At 40.3% G+C, this 14,918-nt stretch overlaps 1 protein-coding gene and 1 long non-coding RNA gene across 6 annotated transcripts in view; one reads left to right on the top strand and one right to left on the bottom strand.

Annotated features, from left to right (window-relative positions):
* LOC123984199 (cGMP-dependent protein kinase 1) overlaps positions 1 to 14,918 on the top strand; it is an 88,353-nt gene that overhangs the window by 20,219 nt on the left and 53,216 nt on the right. For 2 of the 3 annotated variants that reach the window (XM_046070960.1, XM_046070959.1), the window contains exon 3: positions 14,111 to 14,224. In XM_046070960.1, the coding sequence (XP_045926916.1) occupies positions 14,111 to 14,224 (114 nt within the window). Of the gene's footprint in view, positions 1 to 13,892; positions 14,027 to 14,110; positions 14,225 to 14,918 lie in introns of all 3 variants that reach the window. The other variant, XM_046070958.1, reaches the window with a different exon arrangement.
* LOC123984209 overlaps positions 1 to 14,918 on the bottom strand; it is a 63,357-nt gene that overhangs the window by 19,127 nt on the left and 29,312 nt on the right. For all 3 annotated transcript variants that reach the window (XR_006828398.1, XR_006828397.1, XR_006828396.1), the window contains exon 4: positions 3,003 to 3,148. This is a non-coding gene — a long non-coding RNA (uncharacterized LOC123984209). The remainder of the gene's footprint in view (positions 1 to 3,002; positions 3,149 to 14,918) is intronic.

The following is a 14,918-nucleotide window of genomic DNA, read 5'->3' as shown; positions in this document are numbered from 1 at the left end:
GAGTCGGGGGGCTTGAACCTTTTTTGGCTTCTAAAAGGGGGAGTTACAGAAAAAATTTGAGAACAGCTGGTGTATGGGGAGGTGTTGGGCATAGACTCTGAGTAATGCTTAGAGTCTGCTGTGACAGGATAAGCTCTGTGTTTGCTGAAGTTTAGACTTGAGGATACAAGATAGGGCAATGAGTAATCTGGCCTGCTACAGTGGCAGACAAATCCTCGCTGTCACCCCTAGACTAACATGTGCACAGCACACACACATGAAATAGTTGCAGAAATAAAGCAAATGTGTTTATGCACAGGCTCTAAACAACATTGTTACCTGAGGACAGTGTGACGATGCCTTGAAAGTTTATGTAATCCTTAAGATTTCAGTCCTGGTTGATGTGGTGACACCTGTAGTTACTGGTGGTAACAGCAAGTGTGGTTTAAGACTACAGATCACAGAAGAAACTTAATACATATTTGTACCAGGAATGTGGCCCAGTTTGAAATACTGCAAATATATAGTCACCATTGTAGTACCTCATTTGGCGACAGGCAATGACAGAAATCGATATCTAGTATATATATAACTTTAAGTTACATTCTTTAAGAAGCCTTAATAAGGTGAGCTTGGAAAGGCCAGTTTCATCAATCACTGTCACTGGACTCAAGGTTTACAGGACTTTGAGATAAGGGTTTCTTTTAAATTTCTCTTCTCTCAATGCAGACTTTTTATTGAGTCTCCTGAGTTAAAATTCATCTCTTTGATCTCTTTTTGAAATTTGATTGCCTCCGCCAAATACTCTGAACCCCAGCATGAGAATCCTCACATAGTTTTTTTGTGCAAAATACAAATCCCTGTTATAAGCTGACTGTGTGTGTGTATGTGTGTATAATATTTTATCTAAGCATACACAGAAACTGTAAAATTATAGAGTCGGAGCATATCTCTGTTGTATCTTAACTATCTCAACTTTTCCAAAACAAGGAAAAACAGCCTTAAGCTTTTTTGACATTATCTAAGGTTAAAGTGGTCATATTGCTCTCATTTTCAGGTTCATAATTTTATTTAGGGGTTGTACCACAGTAGGTTTACATGGTTTAATTTTTTAAAAACACCTTATTTTTGTCATCCTGCACATTGCTGCAGCAACTCTTTTTACACTGTCTGTTGAACGCTCCGTTTTAGCTATAGAGCGAAGCATCTCACTTCTATTGATCTTTGTTTGGAGTTGCACATGCACAGAACCCAGTTAAGGACTACTAGCCAATCAGAAGCAGAGTAGGGCGGGTCCTGACAATACGGTAACCTTGGCTTTGGTTCAGCTGTACATGTTCCCGAACCAGCTTCGCAACCACGACTGGGAAAAAAATGTTTCAGAGTGACAAGTTATTAATTTGTAAGAAATGGATCTTTCATACGTAACGTTTTAACTGTGCTCTGTCTCTACATCACAGTAACAACATCATGTCCATTGACTGCCTGGAGGATATCTAATGTTCAGTAGGGAGGGTGGGGGTGAGGGGAGGCATCCGGCGGACGTCTTGTCACTGTGAGCTGCTAGGCGAGCATTATGACGTGTGTTACAAAGTGACGCAGATAGTTTATGGAAGTAAAGGAGCTGTTTTCAGGCAGTTCAGTGTTTTCTGTGGGAGCTGATTACTTCCTTTGGGGTGGACTTTGGGCTTTTTCACTTTCCAAACCTATTAAATGCACAAAAAAGACACAATAAAGGACAAAGACTCTTTAAACAATCCTTAGCACCACTGAGGAGCATGTGATCTTTAAGCAATTGGGAAAGTTAGAAATACAAGTTTTTAGCCCACAATGACAGTCCAGAACATGACTATAGATGGTGATATGACTGTTTGTCCATCCCTTTGGTTCAGATTTAAATACGTCAGCAAAGGCTGCCCTGAAAGTACAAAAAATCCGGTTTTCCCACTTCACATGAACTATACTAACTTAATCCCTTAATCATTGAATTTGTCTAACACTTTGGTTTATGCCCGAATAGCTACAAAACCTATGACATTCCCATCAGTTCTGATTTTACTTTGTGTTTAGTGCTAATTTAGCACGCTAACATGCTAAACTAAGATGCAGAACATGGTCAACATTATACCTAGCATTTAGCTCACAGTGGTGCTCAAGTACAGCCTCACAGAGCTGCTAGTGTCACTGTAGACTCTTTGTCTTGCTCTGTATATGTGTACTTTTAAGCATGTAAATACTGCATCTTTACGTTTGTGTAACTTTGTGTCCCCAACACTCAAATCCAAATTTCCGTGTAAATACCTTCTCATGTCTGTGGTGATGCAGTGGCGAATGAAATTAGAGCAGGCTGCGGAAATGAGAGAGGCCCATTATTGTAGTACTTTAGATGCCATATTAATCTGTATTCAAATTTTGAAGCTGTCTAATTAAGTCTGGTCCGCAGAAAAGAAAAGCTACAGTATGTGCACATCGCATGGACGCTAACTGCTAATTACAACACTGTGATTTGGTCTGTGAATACAAAATGATCATTTTCACTGGACCCTGCTCGTGCCATCAATCAGCTTGTCAACACAGGCGCCATAATCGGAGTTTGATGACTGGGAGAGTAGCTAGGATGAAACTTGGCCTATTATAATGTTTTAATGAAAACAGAGATAGGAGAGGGTTCTAGATAAGAAAATTTAACTGCTGTGTCTCATTTCACATGTCCTATTCCTCCCACTGGATGGAAGTAACCTTCAGAGCGAGGCTGAAAGGCTCTGAAAGTAGACGTATGGTCTACACTATGTTCTTGCAGAATTCCTGTCTCCAAGGTAATATGATGTAAAATGGATGAAACCCGCTGCCCTTTCATATCCTGTTGACAACACACTATTGAGTGTCTTTAGGTCTCACCAACCACTTGTACAAAACTGTAGCGAAAATTCCACCGTGGAGATGGCAGGGAGGGTGTCTCAGTTGAACTGAAAAAGATTGGAAGTGCTCTCATTTCAAATGATAGGATGTTCAGCAGTGCTCACCTATAGCATCAGGTGTCCTTCCTCTTCTTTCTCTCCTGCTGTCTTTCTGTTTCTTTTATCCTCTCTTAGTCGCTGCCTTCTTACATTTCTCACCCCACTTCTCTCGCCTTCTCACAGCTCTCTTTTTCTTTTCCTTTTTGTTGCCCCTGCAATAAAATTGGCACACGTTTAAGAAGACAGATTGACGTCAGCCAGTTTGTGCAAAGATCCAGCCCGCAGACTAGTGCATTTATACAAATATGTCTGTTCTTGTCAATTTAAAATGGAACAGTGGCACCGGTGTTTCATGACAAGACACACACACAGAATGAAAGTGAACTGAGTGCACTCCAGCATTACAGCTGGACCTCGTGCTACACTAGTCAGTCAGCAAAGGTTTGAGTAGAAGGAGTTTTTGAGAGAAAACAATGGACATGATCACACCAGAGAACAATACACGCCCTGAATCAGGGCCAATCACTTGCATGCTTGAATGTGGGCAGAAGTTGAAATATTTTGGTACCACATCTTACAACTTCAGCATAAGTGGATTTCAGCAACACAGTACAGAAACTGCAGTCTCCCTCCTCCCACCTTCAATTGGTAAGATTCTTGAAGTAGCAGACGGCTGCACAGACAGTTTGTTGAAAGCTGATAACAGTCAACAAGCATATATGTTGGAGATGATGCAGGCGTGCTGCTCTGTGGAACGAGGATGGTGGACTCTCGGCAAACATCAAACTGTCAAACCTACTCTAATCACACCATCACACAGCTAAACAGAGCAGGTTGTAGCTTAAAGTATAGACAGTGGTAAGCATTATAACACAACTAGCTAACTAATGTCACAGTTCAGTGGCCATGATCGGATAATCAAACTGAAGCTTTTTGTTGATTGATAGTGACACTCAGTTGCCAGGTGTCCATCCTGCAATAAATCCAACTTTCATGAAGGTTTTAATGTTCAGTTCTTTAGCTGAAGCTGTTTTGGAGAGGTGTTGATTCCACTGTGTGGTCATTTTGGAGGCTGCAGTTTGTGGTGCTGTTGATTTTTGTTTTGCATTTTACTGACAGGCATTTCTATTGTTTTGTCCACCTTATTTATATCAATGAGTGTATTCTTAATAACATAAACATCTCTTCAAAGGTTTATTATCCAGTCAGGGCCAATAAACTATGTCATTAGTTAGCTAAAATTGCTATAGTAATTGTGTTATACTGCTAACATTTCTCTGTATTCGAGCTACAACCTGCTCTATTTAGTGATGATGTGGTTAGAGTATGTAAATAGCAGCCGCCTGTAGCGCATGGTACAGGTTGTTAGTAGGATTAGATGTAGCTGTTAACCATGACGGCAGAGATGCACCTGCTGCTGCCCATTCAAAACTCACAACACCAGCAACGACGGGTGGCAGCTGCAGGTCTGAACATATCTTAACGTTTTCATTCCACAAGACAACACATCTTTCATTCACATCACATTCATTATCCTGCTGCTTGTATGCTTTCAGCCCGCAGTTACACAAACAGGGATTCTCTGAAATAAAAACACTTAGTGTTTGTCATTTCCAGTGCCCGGGCGCTTAATAAGTCTCTCCCATTCTAAGCCTTCCTCCCTAATTAATAACATAACTTCCCACTTTATCTCTCTTTGTTCTTGCCATTGGCTTCAGCCCACATCCATGTTTTCCGTCTTATTTTGTTCTTCACTGAAGAGAAAAATAACGCATTTGTGCCTGAAAACTGCAGCAGAAAAACAAGTCCTCGTGACTTAACGTGGTCACAGTTCTGTGATCAGCAGGAATGACCTTTAAAAAAAAAACGTTGATTAATTTAATAAAGGTCTGCCATAAATTAGCCTCAAACCCAAGGACAAAAGTTTTGACATCTAACACTTTAAATATCTTCTTACTGAATATGAAGTAGAGCGCTGCATTCATCTTGAGATCTATTTATTCTATTTTTCATTTTCTGCTCACTGTGTTGATTCATGTGTCTCTATTTTTCACAGCTGGGCAGCTGTGAATATTTGTTCAGCTGAAAGTGTTTTTTGAGAGGTCACATTGTGTTCTTTCAAAAACAAGGTGGAAACAGAAATAACTGCTCAGAGCTGATGTACTTTTAAAAGGCCAATAAGCCATAATTTTTGGGCTATATCAGTCAAACTTTTGACTGCAATTTACGAGATCTTTCAAGCTACAGCTTTTTGTTAAGAAACAAATAGCAGATGGAGATTTTTTAACCCTGGAATTTTCTAAACCCATTTCAGTCTCTGTTGAATAGATCTCACGCTCTGTCTTGTTTCTTCCATGGCTTTTCCTCCACAAAACCATTCAAACTGTCAGACAGAACGTGACTGCCTTTCTCCCAGACATATCACTGCTGACCTGAAGTCAGAAGTATCAACTTGGGCCTTGTACCACCTAAAACCTTAAGTGGTAACGACCCCTATTTTTTGGCCAGTGGGAGCAGGATGAAACAATGTTCTGCTTGATCTACTACCAAATGTTCCTCCCTTTCTCCAGTGGATAGTAATAAGATTGGGTAATCTGACCCCTGAGCAGTGGCGGAAGAACAAGGCCATCAGGATGTGATGGTGGTTGTATGTTATCCTCTAGTGGATTTGAACTCCCCCACATCCTGTTTCACAATGTCCGTTGCTGCTTGAAAAACATCAAAACTATCAATGGAAGAAGAGGAGGAAGAATTCACCAGTATCCTGCGCCTGACCCCTGAAACTCTATTTATACACACAGCCTAATGGCCTCAGTGTCAAGTTAACAGATGTCCCTTTCTCCAAATTTATTTCTCATCACAAAAATGCCTTTATCTTTAATCTAATCGTGTTAATCGTACCCATCAGGGTTTGTCTGAAAGACGGGTAACTGATCTAATTTGGTCAGATATCCTTCAGATCTATTTAAATCACTCCTGTTAGGGGGTTAGTAGGAGCACATTCAAGTCTTCAGCACTAGTGTGAGATAAAGTCGACCCAGAAGACGGCAGCTTTTTGATTTGGAATGCAGCCAATATCACATCTGATCTTGAGCCAGAGGGAAGTCTGCTCTGAGTTCTGTCCTGATGCCCTGCTATGTGGAGCGCACTGCTGTGTGCATTCAAATGATCATCCATTAACACCGCTACACAGCCTCAGGGGAAGACATGCTGTGATACACAGACAATGAAACCCCAGTTAACATTATACATATCGTATTTTAGGCATAATTTGCCTTTAGACAAGACAGTATACAGCTGTTGTTAAATGGCTCAGTAAGATGTAAATGTGCTGTACTTTGATATCAGATTGGCTGCCCAATGAGATAGCGTGTATTTACCTGTTGTGTTGTTATTTGAATAAAACTTGCACTTGCACTTGCATATGAGAGGTGCATTTCAAGTGAATTTGGAGCTACTGTTATAAAGAAGTGTGATAATGCAGGTCTTATTAGGCACAAAAATTTGAAATGAGCTGGACCATGTGCTGCTGCGTGTGTATGGATTCATGTAAACTTCTGAACAGTTCATCAGTTCAAATAATTGAATAATTGGATTATTTAATTTCCTAGAAGTTCCCTCACAGCCTGCAGTCGGTGAGTTGTCCAAATCAAGCACGATGCTCTGACAGCTCACTTCTCTCAGGAATTAATTATTTGGCTATCCACAGGAAATTATTAGCTTTGCCATAGTCAAGCTTAACGTTTTTGCTACCCGATGTGTTGTTGTCTTAGCCCCTACATGAACCAAACCACAAAACACTGCTTTTATTACACCACAGACTGCATAAACACACACACCACTTAATGAAGGTCTGTGTCTTGTGTCCTTTTGAATAGGGCAGCAATTATTTGTATTGATACACATTGCATCTATTTCTATCTATACATCACTTTAGAGACTTTATTTGTTTGCACTTCCTGTGTCTTCCTCCTGAAACTAAAAGTCAGGCTACTCATTTTAATGGCTCAAAGCCTCCCATCAACAGCCAACTATTATTGCTTAGCTTATTGTGATATGGCACTTTTAGGCAGAGATGGGGACTCGAGTTTGAGACTCGGATTTGAGTCCAACTTAAGTCGCACAACCAATGACTTCAGACTTGACTTGAGACTCGTCATCAAAAGGCTTCTGACTTGACTCGGACTCGAGGTCCGTGACTCGTCAGCAATTTTTATTTTTAGGAAACGTCTGATGAGCTTGCTGTTATTCCCATCCCTGCATTACCCATAACCTACCTATGCAATACGTAGTATGGATGTGCTGCGCGCGACCACAAGTGAGAGAGTACAACAAACACCGGCAGCTGCTGTGCCATTCATGATAAACAACAAGGCCCAAACAAAGAAGCGCTAAACGCAAAATAGGTTAGTAACCCGTGAACATGTTTAGCTCAGCACTGGCCATCTAATATTAGCTTGCTTCTTCCTTTAGCTAACCTAGAGGTTAACTCCGACTGTGTTATGAAAAGATAAATGAGCATTTGTTTTCTTGCCAAACTTGTGGTGGTCGATTAATGTAATCATTTCCGTCCCACTGGCTGCCATCAGATTAATTATTAACGGTAGCTGCAAACAGGCTACAGGTTTATTGTTGTTCATGTAATATTACAGTTTTATTTAGTTAGGCCATAACTTTACACTGGTTTGAGAGTCTGAGGGTGTTTTGACTTACAGCAGTTTATAATCATTGATTGCATTGCACATTACATGGTTGTGCTCTGTGAAAAAAAGGTTACAGGTTTATTGTTGATCATGTAACGTTACAGTTTTATTTAGTTAACATTACACTGGGTTTGAGAGCCTGCGGTTGGTGTTGACTTACAGCAGTTAATAAGCTGTCATTAATTGCATTGCACTGCATTGGTTGTTCTCTGTAAATGAAAAACAGGTTACAGTTACAGAATCCCTTATAACAAAGCAGTTTGTAAGCAGCCTGGTTTGAACGCAGAAGGTGATACAACATTCATTATAACCATGAGATACTTGAGACTTGACTTGGATTAACTCAGTGACTTAAGACTTGACTTGGACTCTAGCGCAAAGACTTGTGAGCATCTGTGCTTTTAGGGTGCACAATTAATGATAGGCAATATCCTCCTTCTCTCAGACATCAACATGAACTCTTTATACACCTGATTAGATAAAGGCAACAAACACGCAGCGTTGTCTTTTGTCTTTGCTTACAATTTCTGAACTGGAAAAACATGGCAGCTGTTATGAAAATTGTCAATTTTGACGAGTCACATCATCATCTCGACACCCCTCACAGTTTACTGATTAGTCTGTTACATATTTTTCAGGCTTGATCAATTCTCAATGGCTGTTATCCAGACTTAAATCTTGCAGTGAATTGATCTCACAAATTATAGTCTTTATAGACATTGCAGGGCTTTGATACTCCAAAAAAACCTTCAGCTATACTCACAGTTTACAGTTGCTCTTGTAAACAAGCATCAGGAGTTCCCTCTCTCCTGGGAGAAATCCTGAGGTGCACAGGAAGTTGTCTATTTTATTATCATCAGGGACTGCAGTTGAAAATTAGCTTCGAGCTAAATCTGGTACACAGTTGTAACATTTATCTTTAATGTAACCGTACATGTTCCTCTTCTAACATAAATAAATAAATAAATGCATGCATTCGAAAGCACAGTTACCGTCTTTATAAGATTCAGACATAACACATTTCTGAAAGTGAGCATTGTGATTATGTGCCATTTAAAAACGCTTTTGAGTGAGAGATTTGAAAGAGATCTATAGTGTGTATGTTTTTCAATTAATCTTCTTGAACTGATAATAGTGAAAGATGCACAAACACTGGCAAGACATCTAGTTTTTTTTAAATCGCCAGTTTCATTTGAGTGGAACAAGAGGTCAGTGTTACAGGAAGCTCTGACACAAGAAAAGGGCTGTTAAAGAAGGGTAGTGAAAACAGCAGGGAAGTAGTAAAATGATGACACGCTGTAAGAGCTGAAGACTTTCTCTGCATGCATAGTTTCTTGCTGGGTGTTAATGGATAATGTATTGTTTACCATGGCTGAAAATGGGCACTCTAGATCAGCAGAAGAGGAGCTGTGCATAAAAACCTCACAAAAATTAAAACTACAAGTGCAATACTGCAAAAGAATAGGAGAATTAAATGCGGACTCTTAAACATCATATCTCTCACTTCTAAAGGTGTTCTAGTAAATGAATCAATGTCAGATTATATTGATTTATTTTGTCTTACTGAAACCTGTTAGCATGTTAGCCTAAATGAATCCACTCCTCCCAGTCATATTAATACTCACATTCCTCGAGGCACAGGGCAAGGAGGTGGAGTTACAGCTATCTTCAACTCAAGCCTACTAATCAGCTCTAAACCTAAACTAAATTATAACTCATTTGAAAGACTTGTTCTTAGCCTTTCACACCCAAGCTGGAAATCAGTGCAACCAATTCAATTTGTTATAGTGTACCGAGCACCTGGTCCGTACTCTGAATTCTTATCTGAATTTGAGTATTTGTCAACTTTAAAAACAGATAAAAACTTTTAAAACAGATAAAGTTATTATTGTAGAGGATTTTAATATTCATGTGGACATTGAGAATGATAGCCTTAGTACAGCATTTATCTCTCTATTAGATTCAATTGGTTTCTCTCAAAGTGTTCATAAACTGACTCACTGTTTTAACCACACCCTCGACCTTGTTCTGGTATATGGTATTCAAATTGAACTTTAATAGTGTTCCCACAGAATCCCTTTTTATCTGACCACTATACCACTCAATAACTTTTGAGTTTCTCTTGCGGAACTACACACCATTAGGCAAACATTTCTATACAAGTTGTCTGTCTGATAGTGCTGTAGCTAAATTTAAGGATGTGATTCCATCCATCCATCCATCCATCTATCGTCAACCGCTTATCCTCGCGGGGGGCTGGAGCCAATCCCAGTTGACATCGGGCGAAAGGCGGGGTACACCCTGGACAGGTCGCCAGTCCAGGATGTGATTCCATCAGTTCTTAATTCATTATCAAGTCACAAAGTAATGGAGGACTCCTATGCTAATTTCAGTCCCTCCGAAATCGATCATCTTGTTAATAGTGCTGCAGGCTCGCTGCGAATGACACTCGACTCTGTTGACACTCTCAAAGACGGTGAGCTCCATGGTATAACACTGAAACCCTCAAATAAAAGCAAATATCGCCAAACTGGAAAATTCTTGTTTAATTTGGCAAGATAGTCTTAAAACATATAGGAAGGCACTCCGTAATGCCAGAGCAGTGTACTACTCATCATTAATAGAGGAAAAAAGGAACAACCCCAGGTTTCTTTTCAGCACTGTAGCCAGGCTGACAGAGAGTCACAGCTCTATTGAGCCAAGTATTCCCATAGCTCTCAACAGTAATGACCTCATGAACTTCTTTAATGATAAAATTTTTACAATTAGAAACAAAATTCACCAAGACCTACTCTCAACTGGCACCGACTTATCTCTAAACTCAGGAACCTTAGAAACAACTGTAAAACCAGATATATGTTTAGAGTGTTTTGCTTCCCTCAATCTTTACCAACTAACTTTGATAATTTCTTCATCTAAACCATCAACTTAGCCTCTTAGACCCAATCCCGACTAGGCTGCTTAAAGAAGTTTTACCCCTAGTCATCACTTCTTTACTAGATATGATCAATCTGTCTTTATTAACATGCTATGTACCACATTACTTTGAAGTGTCTGTAATTAAACCTCTTCTGAAAAAGCCCAACCTTGATCGAGGAATTTTAGCAAACTATATAGACCTCTATCTAACCTTCCATTTCTCTCTAAGATCCTTGGGAAGGCAGTTGCCAAACAGCTGTGTGACTCTCTACATAGCAATAGTTTATTTGAGTATTTTCAGTCAGGATTTAGAGTTCATCATAGCACAGAGACAGCACTGGTGAAAATTACTTGTCTCTGTACTGGTTATATTAGATCTTAGCCCTGCATTTGATACCATTGATCACATCCTATTACAGAGACCGGAACATTGAATTGGTATTAAATGAACCACTCTAAGTTGGTTTAAGTCCTATTTATCAGATCAATCTCAGTTTGTACATGTTAACGATGAATCTTCCATGCACGCCAAAGTTAGTCATGGAGTTCCACAAGGATTTGTGCTGCGACCAATCCTGTTGACTTTATACATGCTTCCTTTATGCAATATTAGCAGGAAACACTCCATTAACTTTCATTGTTATGCAGATGACAATCAATTATATCTATCGATCAAGCCAGATGAAACTAATCAGTTAGCTAAACTCCAACTGTGCCTTCAGGATATTAAAACCTGGATGACCTTTAATTTTCTAATGTTAAACTCAGATAAAACTGAAATTATTGTTCTGGGGCCCAAGCACCCATGACACATTATCTAAAGATATAGTTACTCTGGATGGCATTGCCCTGACCTCCAACACCACTGTGAGGAATCTCGGAGTTATCTTTGATCAGGGCATGTCCGTTAACTCTTACATTAAGCAAATTTCAAGGACCGCCTTTTTCCACCTACATAATACTGCAAAAATCAGGAACATCCTTTTTAAAAATGATGCACAAAAACTAATCCATGCATTTGTTTCTTCTAGGCTTGGATTACTGCAATTCCTTATTATCAGGCTGCTCGAAAAAGTCCATTAAGACTCTTCAGCTGATCCAGAATGCTGCAATACATGTTCTGACAGGATCCAGAGATCACATTTTTCCTGTCTTAGCTTCTCTGCATTGGTTTCCTGTAAAATCCAGAATAGAATTTAAAATCATTCTTCTTACCTACAAAGCTCTTAATGGTCAGGCACCATCTTATCTTAAAGAGCTCATAGTATCTTACTACCCCACCAGAGCACTGTGCTCACAGAATGCAGGGTTACTTGTGGTTCCTAGAGTCTCCAAAAGTAGAATGGGAGCCAGAGCGTTCAGTTATCAAGCCCCACTCTTGTGGAACCAGGTTCCAGTTTGGGTTCAGGAGGCAGACCCCATCTCCACATTTAAGAGTAGGCTCAAGACATTCCTCTTTGATAAACGTTATAGTTAGTGCTGGCTCAGGAGAGTCCTGAACCATCCCTTAGTTATGCTGCTATAGGCCTAGACTGCCGGAGGACTTCCCATGATGCACTGAGCTCCTCTCTCCTCTTCTTTCTCTCCCTCTGTATGCAACCTCATCCCATGTAATGCATGTTACTAACTTGACTTCTTCCCTTTCCCGTAGTCTTGTGCTTTCCCATCCCTCTCCTCTCTCCTTCTGTCACTTTCTGCAGGTGTTTCTGGCTCTGGAGCAGTGGAGTCTGGATCTGTAGTTGCAGGTCCCCTGCTGCCACCATGTTCCTGCTCGACACCCTCTGCTACAATTATTGTTACTAGTCCTATTGTTATTATTATTATTATCATTAACATTACGATTATCATTAACATTAATAAATATCTGTACCATTATTCATTCAGTCTGTACCAAAATTACCTTTACTGTCTGTACTTCTGTGTGTATATTGTGTAGGCTTCTCCCCCCTTCCCCTCCATCCCTCCCTCTTTATGGCTATTTCTCTCTCTCTTGCCCTTTCTCTCTCTCTCTCACTCTCTCTCTCTCACCCCCGACCAGTCGAGGCAGATGGCCGCCCACCCTGAGCCATGGTTCTGCTCGAGGTTTCTGCCTCTTAAAAGGAAGTTTTTCCTTGCCTCTGTCGCCTAGTTCTTGCTCATGGTGGGAATCGTTGGGTTTCTGTAAATAATATCACAGACTCACTTGCTCTTATTATCTTTTCATATTTCATCAGAAGCTGACTTTAACTGTTTTCTTTGGGATTTTTGCTCTCTGTGAATTAGAGTTATGGTCTCACTGGAACGTTGCCAGGAAAGCATACATGCTTGATGAGGCTTGTCTAAACACAGTAGCAGCAGCCATCCCCCCAGTCACAGGGGCAGTGAACCTCTTACAGTGTTAAAAAAAAAACCACGAATTGGCTTGCTTAAAGCTGAAGTTATACTTCTCAGGACTGCACGTGAGCGCATACAGGTGTTTCTTTTATGCTTGTGCAGATGGGGGGCATAACTTAAAGTAACACACGTACTAAGAAGCAGTGTCGTTTAGTGAACCACAATGTAAAGAAAACACAGAAGAAATCAGGAAATGGAAAACAGTTTCACCCTGATGACAGTGTAAACAAACCACCTCGTCCGTGAAACAGACATTAAGGAATTTGGATTTATCAACGTAAATGGATGGGAGAAGGGGCGACAATATTAAGGGCAATGAAGAAGATCACTTATGGTAGTACTATAGCAAACTGTACGCCCAAACCCTGAAAGAAAAAATTGAGAAAACTTCCCTACAGGATGTTAGATCAACCAATCAGCTTGCTTGACGAGGTGTGCTACTCTGTGTAGGTTCGCTAAGACGTTTACTTGTATGTCCACAGCAGCTATGTTGTTTTTTTATTTATTTTTTGCTGGTTGTGGTAAAAGCCTAGTGCTATTGGAATATATTAGATTAATGATGTCAAAGGCATTTAGTTATCCTTAATTATTCCTCCTCACATAACAGAGGTAGTAGGTAATGCTTTTTTAATGCAAAAATATGTTTACTTTGGAAATGGGTATGGATGGTGACTATTTGAATCCAAACATATACAATAATATTACTTTAGAGCATGCTTTGTGAATGCCTCAGTCCCGATAACATACACATATCTTTACATACAGTATACTGACTTCAACTTCAAGGCATACCCTGTTGTGTCTGTGAGTAATGGAATGTTAAGCTTTAAGTAGATTTTTCTCACGTTGGTACTGCTGCATTGCTATTTAACAGGACCACAGACTGGCCTTAGTAGGAGGCCAGTAGCCCTTGGAAACTCCATTTGCAACACAGGGCAAAATAATCTTATTTTTTTTCCAGCCCAGTGAATCAAGAGCACTCTGGCTGGGTGCCCTCAAAAATGAAGCAAAAGCCATCAGACACCCATCATCCACTCCATTTCATCACTGAAACTTTGTTTGCTGCACATATTGAATGCAGCAGAGGACTCACACGTGGGTGATCAGGCAGAAAAATTAATGTGCAATTTGAATAGCATCATGCTTAATGACGTATCTGTGTTTCTGTGCATCTTTCAGACGGGAAGGTGGAGGTGACGAAGGAGAGCCTGAAGCTCTGCACCATGGGGCCAGGAAAGGTGTTTGGAGAGCTGGCTATTCTCTACAACTGCACCAGGACTGCCACTGTCAAGAGTGAGTCTCCACAGAAAACTGGAAAAACACCCAAAGCGCTCACATGAGTTTCCCAAGTGACAGATAATGTCACCTGTTCTCTTACACACACACACACACACACACACACACACACACACACACACTGAAATCTGTCCCCTTGGTGTGGAGGATTAGGGGTCTTTCTAGCTCTAAGATATCAGTCCTACATCATAATAGGGCGAGGGATCACACTGTCACTGTATGAATGGGGAACACAGCGTCAATGATGAAACACTACCCATCACCACTCCATGTTTTCACAACACTCCAGTTAAGTGTCTTGAGAGACCCCTAGTGAGCTGAGTGTCAAGGTTCACTGCCTCTGCTCTTTTATGTGTCAAAGCTCCAGGTATGAAGGATGCACAGTGCCAGAGTAGGTGGTCTATCAGACTGGCAATTTGAATAGTCAGCCTAGGAGGAGACTGAGAAAGGAAAGAACAGATGGTGTACTACGCACATTTGAGACCTAGTGTGTTATAAGAGAGTGTGTCAGGATGAAAAATGTGTGTTTATGTGAGGCTGGAAATGGAAAATAAGAGGAAATGTGTCTTTGGATAGAAGAATAAATACATAAAAAGGTGAGATGATATGAGATAATGTTGTTGAGATAATGCTGGGTGAAAGTGTTTGTGCACATGAATGCAGTTCAACTTAAAATAAATGAAATTAGGTC

The sequence above is a fragment of the Micropterus dolomieu genome, linkage group LG15 (assembly GCF_021292245.1).
Source record: "Micropterus dolomieu isolate WLL.071019.BEF.003 ecotype Adirondacks linkage group LG15, ASM2129224v1, whole genome shotgun sequence".
Classification (NCBI taxonomy): Eukaryota; Metazoa; Chordata; class Actinopteri; order Centrarchiformes; family Centrarchidae; genus Micropterus; species Micropterus dolomieu.
Note: the sequence above shows the minus strand (reverse complement) of the source record. Positions and strands in the feature narration are given on the sequence as shown.